Source organism: Cebidichthys violaceus, unplaced genomic scaffold (genome assembly GCF_023349555.1).
Source record: "Cebidichthys violaceus isolate CVI_PGR_0920_01 unplaced genomic scaffold, fCebVio1.0.p SCAF_9, whole genome shotgun sequence".
NCBI classification, from domain to species: Eukaryota; Metazoa; Chordata; class Actinopteri; order Perciformes; family Stichaeidae; genus Cebidichthys; species Cebidichthys violaceus.
Window position 1 is genome coordinate 16,056,459 of NW_027176975.1, and position 13,535 is coordinate 16,069,993.

Consider the following 13,535-nt stretch of genomic DNA (forward strand, 5'->3'; position numbering starts at 1 on the left):
TCTAAAAAAAAATATTAAAAAAATGAAAAAAAATCACACCACTGGTTCAGATAATATAATAAAATAAAATAGTTATAGGTTACCTGATCGAACGTTAGGAAATCCCTCCCATCGGGTGCTGATTGGTCTGTGCATTGCAATAGTAATCTCCGGTTGGTTCTGGTAAACGTCAATCAAAACATGAGGTCACCACTTTGCGGCGTCGGTAGGAACCGCCTATAAATAGTCCCACGTCGTGCCATTGGTGGACTCGTTTCAACAGTCTCTTTGCTATTGGGCCATGAAACTGTCAATCACGACTCCCTCCGTCCTTACAAGCTAGGACAACAAGCAGAGAGTGATTTTCACAACGAAACGAAAGCGGTGATGTTTCGGAGGCTGAGCAAAACCTCCGAGGACTGACTGGCTTTGAGACAAGAATTGAGTTAATTTGAACACTTTATTGAGTTTACCCATGTCGCCGTTGAGCAGAATATACTCGAACATTTTGAATGAATAGACCTCGTTATCATTCAGGACCATATGTTGAGAAAACCGAGCGGAGAAAAAAAGAAAGAAAGGACCGTTTGGGAGGCTGTCTGGACCCCGGAGGACGAAGCGTCTCTAGCTAATAGAAATTCACAGCTGTGGTGCCAAGAGGGATATACTCTCTCACAGTGACAAAGCCAGCGAACAGGACACGGAACAGAGGATAATCTGACCGAGGCTGACCGTGACAATCTCTTGGTGCGAAAATAACACTTGACTACAGCGACGTCGGCCAACACTGTCACCTGAAAACAAAACAATCGTCCACCGCCTTCCAGGTAATGGTTGTGATCATAATTCCGCTCAGGGAACACACGCATATTTCCATGTTGATTGTAATCTCTTCAAACACATTTATTGCCTCCACCACCATTTTACAGTAGATCGGTGCGGTGCTCCATTCTGTCTCCGCGGTTGAGAGATTATGGACTATTTTGGGTAATTTACAGTATTAAGCAAATATGCTTCACTATGTATTTGACTGCTGTGTGCAAATGTCACAGCATCTTGCAGAAGTAGCAGCCATAGGCTGCAAAAAGTATTCACCGGAAATCATCTCCGTACATCCAATTGTTTATAGAAGTGCACACAAGTAATTAAGTGGTATTGAAGTCACGTGTGTGTGTGTGTGTGTGTGTGTGTGTGTGTGTGTGTGTGTGTGTGTGTGTGTGTGTGTGTGTGTGTGTGTGTGGTTAAGTTTCTTTCAAAACTATAAAATGAAGATTATTCCAAAATAATCTCTTCAGAGTTAAGTATGGACAATTGTAAAATAGCAAAAAAAACAATTGGAAATCTGTGAAATGCAATATAGGGAATTAAGTTTGGGAGAAGAGTATTGGGGATAGATTTGAGGATGGAATTGCTGACTGGCCGCTACAATTGAAGAGCACCTGGGATATCCAAGAGGTGGCCTTAGGTGGGGGGTCCAAGTGCAGGATGAAATAAGAAAAGCCTTTTGAGTCAATACTGTCAGTGAGGTTGTGGAGCCCCGAGGCAGACGGAGAACAAACACTCAATCAGGGTCAGATATCTTTTTATTTGTATAATGCTGGCTGAAGAGAGCTGTGCATTCTGGAGTAGGGAATTGACACCAGCCTGACTTTAGCCCCCCAGTCCCGGAAACCCCCTGTTTTTTTTAACAAAGACAAGTATTTATGTTCTTGGAGAGAACATCATTCAAGAGCTCTGTGGAAAAATGGCTCTTGTGGTGTTTTCCTTGTGATCAATCTGCAGGGGATTCAGAGGCAAATTAGTGTTTCAGTTTTTTAAAGAACCCAGCCGCCATTGTTTGGTGTGCTTATATCTGTTTTCTCTCTCATTATTTAACCTACTGATGAAATGTATCCACTCTCCTTCTCCCTGTCACAGCGTTTTGAGGATGAACCACTTATCCCTCAGCGAGCTATGCTGCCTGTTCTGCTGTCCGCCGTGCCCCAGCAAGATTGCCTCTAAACTGGCCTTCCTGCCCCCAGAGCCCACCTACAGCCTCATGTCTGACGACAGCGGCAGCCGCTGGACGCTGCACCTCTCCGAGCGCGCCGACTGGCAGTACTCGTCCCGCGAGAAGGACGCCATCGAGTGCTTCATGACTCGCACAACAAGAGGGAACCGCATCGCCTGTATGTTTGTCCGCTGCTCACCCAGCGCTCGATACACTCTGTTGTTCTCCCATGGAAACGCGGTGGACTTGGGCCAGATGAGCAGCTTCTACATTGGCCTGGGTTCACGGATCAACTGCAACGTCTTCTCCTACGACTACTCGGGCTACGGGGCGAGTTCTGGGAAACCCTCCGAGAAGAACCTGTACGCTGATGTAGACGCCGCCTGGCAGGCACTCCGGTCACGGTAAGGAGAGATGATGGGAGGAAAGGAGAGATGGGCACACCTGTACACAGATGTTGGGGCAGCTTGGAGGAAAAAAAAGGATGCAGTGTTTCACTAGTACTTGTGAATGCATTGATATTAGAGTAATTGAACGGCGTGCAGTCCCTAAACTTGATTTCTCACAAGGCTGCAAAATAAAACTTGTAGATCAAAGTTAAGCCCCGTGAACGCAACACACGCACGCGCGCACGTGCGTACGTACGTAAGTACTGTACAGTGCCGTTCAGTGCATGACAATAGTAGGAAAGAGTCCTATTAATAGCAACTCTGGTCACGTCTTTCTCGTTTGACAGCTTTTGAGAGATAATGTTATATAATAACCACAATGCCAACCGGGTTTTCTTATCCTGTGAATGTCTACAGCTAATGGTGAGTGTGAGAAGTAAGGAAACTTACTTAAATACAAGGTGCGGTTCAGTAAAACCTTAAGAAACCTGGCCGATGTAGATTTATACGACACATCAGACGTGAAGAGCTGGAATAGAAAGAGTTGAAGTCATGACGAGTTGCAGCAGCTTGGTGGAGGGACGATTGAATTGGACCTGATAAGATCTTGGGTGGAGATGACAGGACTGGTTTAGAAGGGACGACATGATGTTTTTCTGGGCGGTAATAAGGAGCCTGTTTTCTATGATTATGCTGGCCAGCCATATGTAGGTGTGAGTGGGTGTTCTGCTGCATCTTTTTGCTCAGCAGGCTATGAATAGACTGATATTTATTGGTTGATATTTGACTTGTACTGTTTTTTTGTTTTTTTTCATCAACAAGAAGCTTCTTGCTTGCTTGTTGATGGTATCTGCATTTGTAATAACCACTTTGTGGTTTTATGTTTCAGATGTTATAGAGGGGTATTCAGTCTTTAATCCCTTCTCTATTAGTCAATTATTTAATTTACTTTAAACTGATTTACTAAGATATTTCAGAAGATGAACATTGTTCATCAGTGTGTTTAAACCACATGTCCTTCACTTCCTTCCATCCATGTTGAACCCTCTCCTCATCTCCTTCTTGTGTCCTTTATATAACACCCTAGGCTTTGTACTCCATGTCTTTGGTGTTCGTTAACCAGGAGAGCCTCTGTGGTCCCACAAACATTCAATACATATGTTGAGTTGAAACAATTAGTTTAGTAATTGGCAATGATAATTTAATGGGGGGAATTTCTCAAACAAAAATGTTGGAACATCTTCTGGTTCCAACGTCTCCAAAATGTTATGATCTCAAAGTGTGTGTGTGTGTGTGTGTGTGTGTGTGTGTGTGTGTGTGTGTGTGTGTGTGTGTGTGTGTGTGTGTGTGTGTGTGTGTGTGTGTGTGTGTGAGAGAGATATGTATCCATCATATTTGTGCCTTTTTGTTTACATGGTAATAAGAGTTCATCCAGCAGCTCCGGATGTTTCTGAATATTTCCTGCTAGAAGACAAACAAATGACTAACGGAGGAGATGGAGAACTTTGACTCAGAACAACTAAACGCAGGAAGAGAAGAGCCAAAGGAGAGTGAATCAACCATAAAGAGAAACACTAGGCTTCTATTGTGGAGTGCCACTCCTGTGTGGCACTGCAGAGATTGAAAAGTGCTGATGTAGAACACCAGTAGGGCCGCTGGCAACAAAATGTTACCGCTTCTTAGTTACCAACTTCTGCTGTGAATCTCTGTCGGCACTACTTTTACATTTTACACAATCTCATTTTAGAGAATATAAATAAATGGCCTTCTGTAAATAAGGACATGTAGATAAGGAAGCTGACAAGTTAAACAGGAAACTCTTGATCATAAAGGTTGTGCATACAGGAAATAGGCCACTGCTGTGAAGAAGAACCCGCTTTTCATGTGTGGGAACAAATGCATTCCTTTGTGTTCAAGTAAACCTTTCTGTCCCCTGTGTTTAAATTGAACACGCTTCATTGCCATGAATGTCTCCTAAACTGTTTACCCAAAGCTTTAATTACAATGTCGAATGTGATGGAAAGGAAAAGTGCTGAAGGCGTTAGAAAGGCCTTCTGGACGCTCTGAAACCGTCTTTCTTTCTGTTCCCAGCACCACACTCCTTGAAAGAGGGGAAACAAGCACTTAAGGCTGCTGTGTTGTTCTGCTTTTTAATGTTTGTTGTTTCCATCTTACTTATTGTTTTTGTTGTTACACCGAGGAAACTCCTACTCACAATCTTGAGAGGTGCTGAAATTTGCATTGAAATTTACTTTAATCTGAGCGAAGCAGAACAGACGCTTGACATATTAGATTACGAGTAAGTTGAATTTGTCCTTAAATAACAGCGCTGTGATCATATCTAAATCCATTTACACAACCTATATTACCTGGGCCAAATAAAGTTTGTAAGGTGTCCTAATAGCTGTAACAAGCTGACTGTTTCTTTTTCTTTTTTCTTTTTTCTTTTTTTTTTTTAAGGTCAGAGCAGGCATTGACTCATATCACTCTCACACAATCTATCTCATGTCTTTGGAGGTTAATCAGGGAAGAAGGCACTTCAAGATCAGATGAGCTGCTTTCTGGAACAAGGATAACTTCCTCATACTGAAGTGGCTGCCCGTGAGGGGAGTTCGTAGCGTGGCTCAAGCACTTTGACAATATTTTGAAATCCTTTGTTTTCCACATCGGAGTATGGCCTCACGTCTGCAGCAATAAACACCCCAATAGATTTTGTAATAGCTTCAGCCCGGTCTGATTCTGTTACAGTTTCTTAAATGCCACGGTTGTTTGTTGTCGTTGTTGTTGTGCCTTGGCCCTCGTCGCTGACAGACCAGGATGGTGGCGCTTCATATGTGTGGACATGCCCGATGTATTGCCGCTGTCTTATGTCTTTCTCATTGAACGATGCCTACATACGCTTTTGTCCACCACCCTTATCCTGACATTATTAGTAAGAGGGAAGCCGAACATGTGACTTATATGACATTATGTAATGTGATATGTCTACGTTAATGGTGCACACGGCACTTATAATGATGGGGTACAAATTACAAGAGGGATTTTCTCTATTGTGTATAATTTTATCAATAATTTTGGCTTTGTATACTCAAAGCTTAGTGTTACTAAGACCCCTAGTATCATGTATTATGTCCCCTTTTTGGCTCTGCTGTCTCTGCCAGATTCCTTATTGTATGTCTTTGAAGCCTTTTGACCCTGCCAAGCACAAATCTACTAGGTTGTGTTTAGCACATCAAGAGGCATCTCTGCATGGCCTCACATTAGTCTGCTTCCTGCATGCCTCATGCACATCTCTCCTGTTAGATCAGATGCACAGCCTGAAGAGGAGAGCGGCTCTTGCGTCTCTTTGTACTTTCTCTGCTTGTTGTGAAGTGTCAGTGTCTTCTTTTTCTGATGATTTGTCATTTTGAACCCATGCGGTTCAGTCTTGGTGTGCGTCTGTTTGGGCTTTTCTGCGTCATCCAATCGTTTTCTCTTCATGATTTAGCAGACGGCAAATGACTCTTCTCTTGAGTGTTGACACACTTTTTTGCTTTACTCCACAATCATATGACGGAGGGCAGCCACCTGTCACGTTGAACCAAACCGTCTCCTCCTGTGCTCCTTTGTTCAGCCGTGGTGAATGAGGCACTCCCTTCACCTGAGCAGGGAGGGGATCGGATAATTCAGAATGTTTGCTCACTTACACGGCCTCCATTATTGTAGAAACGATTACACATGCTAACAGAATAATGAGTCGGGTGACTATTTGCTGTAGAAGAAGAAAAAAAGTAGTTTATTGACTAAAGAGTGACCAAGCTGATTTTGCGTGTGTGTGTGTGTGTGTGTGTGTGTGTGTGTGTGTGTGTGTGTGTGTGTGTGTGTGTGTGTGTGTGTGTGTGTGTGTGTGTGTGTGTGTGTGTGTGTGTGTGTGTGTGTGTGTGTGTGTGTCACACTCTATCCTTTTCTTTTCTCCTCTCTTGAGATGAAGCGGTCAATCCTGCTAGTCTAATATTGAGTGGTAGCCTAGCAACCCATGTCCAAACTATGGCGACTAAAAAAAACTCACCTCCTAGTCAATCATCATACCGATCCAAATCAAAACTCCATCCGTCTTCTTAGACTCCCCTCTCCGTGGGGAGAAATTCTCACATATATGAACACAGAAAGGCTTCATGACTGAGCAATGCATCGTTTATTTTAGATGTTAGTAGTGGTTAGTGTATTTTCTGAGACTGTTATTTGTAGTGTGAAAGTCTCATACCGTTACGACCCTAATTTCAAAGCTTCCGTGAAGGATCCCCCTGCTGCAGTGCAGATGGTACACTAATCTGTTAAAAATGACTGTATATATGTTCAGAGTATCTGTTAGTCATAGTGACAGCTATGGGATGAGAATACTTTTGGTCCTCAGAGAGCAAGAGGTGGGCAGCCAAGAGGGATGGAGGGACATAATAAGGGAATGCAGGAGGATGTGATGCATAATAGATTGGATTTCTGTCAGGAGACTAAATTGATGAAGGTTTGGAGCTTGGCTGGCAGTGGCCTGGTGAGGTCTATTCAAGCTGAAATGCAATCGAGTAAATTGCAGGCTTGTGTTGGCCGGTCCGGGGGGGGGGGGATTGCATCTCCTTGGTCAAAGCCAGTCGTAGTGCCGTCTTAACTCGAGTGCGACTGCAGATCTGCACTGCCGTGGTCCATCGAAAAGTGCCAAAGTAGCAGGATGGGTTAGAGAGAGTGACAGGTCCAAAGCCTTGCATTATTCATTGTCCTCAAGTGAAACACTCCTACTTGCACAATGTTTAAGTGTAAAGATGTCATGTTAGGTTTGGGGAAAGCCTTGTTTGTCCCTTCGCCTGATGACTAAGCTGTCAAATGGTTTCTCTCCACCCTCTCTGTATTGACGGTGTGTGTGTGTGTGTGTGTGTGTGTGTGTGTGTGTGTGTGTGTGTGTGTGTGTGTGTGTGTGTGTGTGTGTGTGTGTGTGTGTGTGTGTGTGTGTGTGTGTGTGTGTGTGTGTGTGTGTGTGTGTGTGGCCAGGCTTTAGTGGCCTGATATTGTAAAGAACATTGACTAGACAAATGGAGATAAGCACAAGTATTATATGATAAAGGTCTAACACTGAGAAGCTGTTGGTAACAGTAAACAAATAATTTACTTTCAATGAAGAGGCCACTCCAAGCTATTGCAGTGGAGTTATGAGGTTTAATTAAAACGGCCTCATGCTGAGTTATGATCTAATGCTGCCTGTCATCCAAACCAGCCCCTTGTACCAGGCAATGTACTTGAATCTTTCTTGGGAGGAGTTAATATTAATCATGTGTTCACAAATCATCTGAGTGTCAGTCATGTCCCAGATTACCTTCTGTTACTTGTCTACTTTCCTTTTTAAGATGCAATGAGTTCACTGCTCTTGACAGGGAAGGTTGGGTTTGATGTTACCGAAAGTCTTTTGCCCTCAAGCTCTGTTATTACCTACCTTACATAATGCTGGCTGATACTACGGCTCAGCTTAACCCTACCTTGCAACATAAAACTTGCTTTACTAAACCATATGATGCCAAAAAGGATCAATTGTCCGCCAACCTTGAGAGTTACTGGTGCTGGTCACGCCACAGCACCAACAGTCTCTCCCATGCCGTGAGTACTTTCACCCCTATTTATAATCGGTAAAGGCCAGCTGACACACCGGTAAACTGCTCATATACTGCTGCTAATGACATAATGTGTATGTCGATGTTCAGTCTGATGCGCCTGCACTTAAGTCTATTTCCCCATCGTAGCAGTACGGCTACATTACTGCAGACTGTTCCTTTGCAAAGGTTGTGTTAGACTTGTGTTGTGGCGCTCCTAATTATAATAATCCATCACAGCTGTGTAGAGCGCTGTCAGACTTCGGTGTTCATGTTTGTTCATCGCTGTGTATTAAAGGACCGCAGAGGCTGTATCGTTAAGCCTGTAATGTTAGTTTCTAATTTTAATAAAAGAGTGGAGTCAGGCTGGTTGTGGCTGTGTACTATGCGCTATCCAGCAGTTCAGACAGTGATGCAGTGTTCTCAGACCAGGTTTCAGGTTGTCAGCTGACTGGTTGCTTTGCTAGAGTAGGTCACATTCACCATAATCGGCTGTGGAATGTCTTCACCCTCAATCCAGTACCCTTGTGTTTCTTTGCTGCCTTTCTGCTGTTATTCCCCCTCCTTCCCTCTGAATCACAAGACTCCAGCTGCTTTAAAAAGCAGCAGACAGCCACTGAACCGTGGCTGTCTGCCATCTTTGTGTGCACATTTTAGGAGGCAGTATAATCACTGAGTCACTGTTGCGTGACGTTTCAGCCTGTAATAGAGTATGAGTAAGTCTCCGTAAGCACACAGGTGTGTGTTTGCATGGAGCAGCATGTTGGGGGAAATAAGAGTACGATGTGAGAATAAGTGGCAGTGTGAGTGTGTTTTCTATGAGCAAACCTTTGAATCGTGGGCCTTTTACCTTGAAAAGCACTTAAAGAAAATCAACTTTAACCAAATGGTGGATTCCACAATAACACACTTTTTCGATATTGCCAGACAAGCTGCTTTTTATAATGAACAAAAGGCCTAACTGGACGTCTGCCAGCGTCTGGAAAAGCACACAAGCTTCACCTGTATACGTCTGGCTCCTAGTAGAGTAAATATCCTGCACATGATCACCGAAAAGTGTGAAGTACAGATATCCTGTGTCCTGTTTTTGCAGGTATGGCATCCGTCCAGAGAACGTGATCGTGTACGGCCAGAGCATCGGCACCGTGCCCTCTGTGGACCTGGCTTCTCGCTATGAGAGCGCTGCAGTCATCCTCCACTCCCCGCTCACCTCCGGCATGAGAGTGGCCTTCCCCGACACCAAGAAGACCTACTGCTTTGACGCCTTTCCAAAGTGAGTGCGCCGTATGAGACAGATGGCTCCTGTGAAAGCCAGGCTATTTGTATCACAGACATCCTGCACACACATCTATTTAAAAACACACCTATGAAGGAATCTGCATCAGAAAACACTTGCACAAGTTTGCAAACATTCACTCATGCATTTATGAGTTAAATCAATACAGGGTGTGTTTTTCTTCTTAATGAACCCAAGCGCTTAAAATATTTTCAATAGTTCCCTCTTGTGGTCAGTTGGCGAACTAGATCTGATCTTTTCCCCTTTTTGATGATTTTTCTACAATTTTGTATTTAATTTATGATTACAATAACTCATTCATGCCTGTATTTTTCATCCTAACTCGGTCTTCTTATTTTCTTTCTCCAAAGCATCGACAAGATTTCGAAGGTGACGTCCCCGGTGCTGGTGATCCATGGTACGGAGGACGAGGTCATCGACTTCTCTCACGGCCTGGCGCTGTATGAGCGCTGTCAGCGCCCCGTGGAGCCGCTCTGGGTGGAGGGGGCTGGACACAATGACGTAGAGCTCTACGGACAATACCTGGAGAGACTCAAACAGTTTGTTGCACATGAGCTCGTCAACTTGTAGTGGAGAGGAAAGAAGAGAAGAAACGTTTTTTTAAGAGGGGTCGGATGATGGAGAACGGGTACAATGTTTCCTTTTTCTTTTTTCTTTTTTTAATTTTGTGAAGTAATGCAGGTAAAAGTGGTGTATGTCTGTGCAGTACTGACGTTTCGGTGGCGGCCTCCTCTCATCGTCGAGCACCTCTCCCCCTTTGGAGCTCCAGTTTGCCCGTCGGTACCGTCAACTCCACGTGCTGCAGCTGTGAACTTAAAAGTACTCACCATTTTGTTTTTGCTTTTAGATTTTATTTTTATTAAGTTGAAAATTGCACATTGTGAAAGTGTGTGAATGACAGAAGTAGACTTGTGTGTGTGTGTGTGTGTGTGTGTGTGTGTGTGTGTGTGTGTGTGTGTGTGTGTGTGTGTGTGTAATTTTTGCTGCCTTTTGAGAAGGACGTGGTCCACGGTTCTTAACGGAGAGGTTCTGGAGGCGTTCCAGGTTCTAAGAAACAGCCTTGCTACAAACTGGACTGGATCCAAAGTGGACCAGACTCTCTTTAATCCAACTGAACTCATCTGACTTTGAGGTCAGGTTCGGTTCCGCACTGTGCAATCACCATGAATTTCTTTTTTTGTTTTTTTTGGTTTTTTTGGATTACTGTTTATTATATTTTTTTATATTATATATGGTATTTTGCACGTATTATCAACTGTACAAGACATTTTTTACCTAGCTATCACCTAGCTGGGCCAGTGTTGCCAAATACTTAGTATAGTATATAGAGTTGGTCACACAAGAACTTTGTACAAAATATAAATAAATTAAGAATCGCCTCAAAAGCTCTAAAAGCTGTATTCAGTCTCTACTTCTCCATTTAGTCTTAAAATGGTACAATTTCATGCAATTCTACAGTTGAGAATATGATGCTAGACGGAGCTCCGTCTGCTGCTCGTGTAGCCAGTTAAAAGGCTGGGGCTGTATTTCATTGACCAATAAATGTGGGTTACTTGCCACTTTCTTTTGAAAATGTAAACTCCGAAGTACTGTTGCTGAAAGATGAGTATCACTACGCTGTAGTCGATGAGCTGGATGTTGTCAGAATGATGAAGTGCAGTTTAATGGACAGAATATCTGACCCCCTTTGGAGATGACAAAGCATCGCCTTGATAAAGTAACTATTATGAAACCCAGTGTTGAAGTATTGTCTGTCCGTAAGTTAAATCATGTATGTAGTTATTATGACAGATCTCTCTTATGTACCTGTGTCAGATCTTTCTTTATGATAAGTGTGTTGACTACTGTGACAGCAGCTAATAGTCTGTGCTCTGATCAAGACTTAAACCACTAATGCCAATCAGGACTGCTGAGTGTTATTAACACAGCTGGTGTTGATTCCTTTTCAGTTCAGGAAGTTCTTTTAAAATGTTGTGTTTGAAGTTATTGAGACGCTTTTACATCATTTGATCTTAACAATGAATGGACAATGGCTTATATCAGCGTAAGTGGCTCAGCATTTAAGCCCTCCATCATGGACAGAATGGTTTGTTTTTGTCTTAACTTAATCTCGTTGTCTGCATGGTGTTTCTGGATCCATTGCTGTCAGTTGATTTGCCCTTTAATGCTGAGTGAAGCAGCTGATGACTCCATTAAGGCCCTGAAGAGCAGATGTCAAAGTGCTACTGCATGCCATGAATTGTTAGTCGTCTGTTGTTTTTGATTTTTTTTTTTTTATAACAAACTCAGAATTGCATAGTAAATCTCAATGAGTCCTTTTCTTATGGGTGTTTTTGATACCCGAGTTAAGCCTGTGACCACAAAAGGGGTCAAATACTGGTAAGAAACAATGAACCGATATGTCAATGGGTGCTACTGTAAACCTTCAGGTCTGATTACTCACAGGTTGAGAGGAAGTTTGATGTTTGTCAGATTGACCAAAATCCAGATCAGGATTGGTAACTGCTGTTTGTTGTCATGCAAACTACTTATTTTTCACAACTCATTTGTCCTATAAACAAGGTTATGCTTTCTTTCAGTGTCACTTTGTAAATAATATTTTTAATGGACATGTTTTTATGGGTTTTTTTGCAAGCTTTTGTCATCTCTCAACTGTCCTAATTCTTACTTCTCTAACTCTTGATATGACAACTGTTAGACCAAGATGACCTTTGTTGTCATCTCTGATTTGATTAGATTAATTTTGTATATCATATTTCAATACAGTAGGAACATATATGTAATAACAATATTAATAAAGTAATTCTAACATGATAGAGAAAATAAAATGGTATTTGAGAAACAACCCGAGCTGTGACTGAACTGTTGATTTTTGGGCGAGACGTATTTGTTTCTTGTTTTCGGGTCTTTATTATGAAAATGGTCTCATGCCAGAACGATGAGTTTTCTTCTGCTCTTGTATGTGATAAAGACAGTTTATTACGGTATGACGGGGTCGTCAGAAGTGATGCGAGCTCAGGACAAGAGACAAAGAGATGCAGAGATGTAATTTGGCTTTCAGGGAACTAAAAATCCTCTGGTCATATGAAAATCTTCAAATTTATATATTCAACTTTATTTCCAGACACATGAGTCCATATTTATAAAATCTGGTTTTCTGTCTTGCGCTTTTCAACACAGCCCAACAGAGGTCCACTCTGCTGCTTAGACTGTGGGACAGTAACCGTGTATGGATGAGGAGACCATTGGAAGATTAGCGAGGTTATGGGAAAAGGATGTGGCGGAAATCCTGTTGTGTGACTGCAATGCAAGTGAGACATGTAATGTGCGTCATTACAAAGTCATGTCTGTTATGCTTTATTTCTATGACACGGCAAACTCTTACTGTATCTGTGTTATTTTCAATTTGTACTAATTTACAATTCATCATTTGGATCATCAAGATAAGAGATTTTGTCTAATATTTGGTATGTTATAAAGTATTTAGTCTTTGAGACCAGCAGGCGGCAGTGTGGCCCGGGTCTAAGCCCCTCCCCTCATTTCATGTGCTCCTTGTGACACGTTCAATGACTACTCGGAAACCCTTACTTTCTTTCATTAAATCTGAAGATGATGGCGATCTGACCCAATGTTAGATACCTTAGGTTGGTAATAGAAACGCACAGCGTCAATGTTTGCTTCATATGAGTCAACAGCTAGTTTGTGCTTCAGCTGCAAAAGTGTGCACGTGTAGGAATAAACGTTATGCTTTTGCACTTTACTATTAATTTCACAGATTTTTTCCTGTTGAGCGGACATGTGATCAGGGTATCAATAGTTCACTGCAGCAGACGATAATCACTGTCAATCTGAAAATAAAGATGTGGTAATATGATCATTATGCTCTATACTAGAATATTGTCACATGATGTTTACAGCAGAAGACTGTAGAGTACTACTGGTGATGTATTCTCAAAGTACAAAGAGATCCCTGCACCAAAGTCGCCACATTCTGTCATCTTTTGGTAGGATTATAGCTATGATTCAATCATGCTGGTCTTCCCATACACATATCTATATTACTTAAGTAAAATAGCAAACAATAAAATATACTAGACATCACTGGTAATAAACATAAGAATTATACAAATACTATAACAAGACCAACTATTACTGCTACAACTCTTACTTCCGAGGCTGTGTTTATGAAGACGCTATAAGGTCATGTCCTAATAGTTATTTTTCTGGGAATTTGTGTATTTCATCAACCTGGAGGGACTTACACACTC

At 42.3% G+C, this 13,535-nt stretch overlaps 1 protein-coding gene across 1 annotated transcript; it reads left to right on the forward strand.

Annotated features, from left to right (window-relative positions):
- Positions 1–361: 361 nt before the first annotated feature.
- abhd17b (abhydrolase domain containing 17B, depalmitoylase) lies at positions 362–12,112 on the forward strand. Its single transcript, XM_068703505.1, has 4 exons — positions 362–806; positions 1,897–2,373; positions 9,064–9,243; positions 9,618–12,112. The coding sequence occupies exons 2-4, from the start codon at positions 1,907–1,909 to the stop codon at positions 9,835–9,837; spliced, it is 867 nt and encodes a 288-aa protein (XP_068559606.1). The 5' UTR covers positions 362–806; positions 1,897–1,906; the 3' UTR covers positions 9,838–12,112.
- Positions 12,113–13,535: the final 1,423 nt, after the last annotated feature.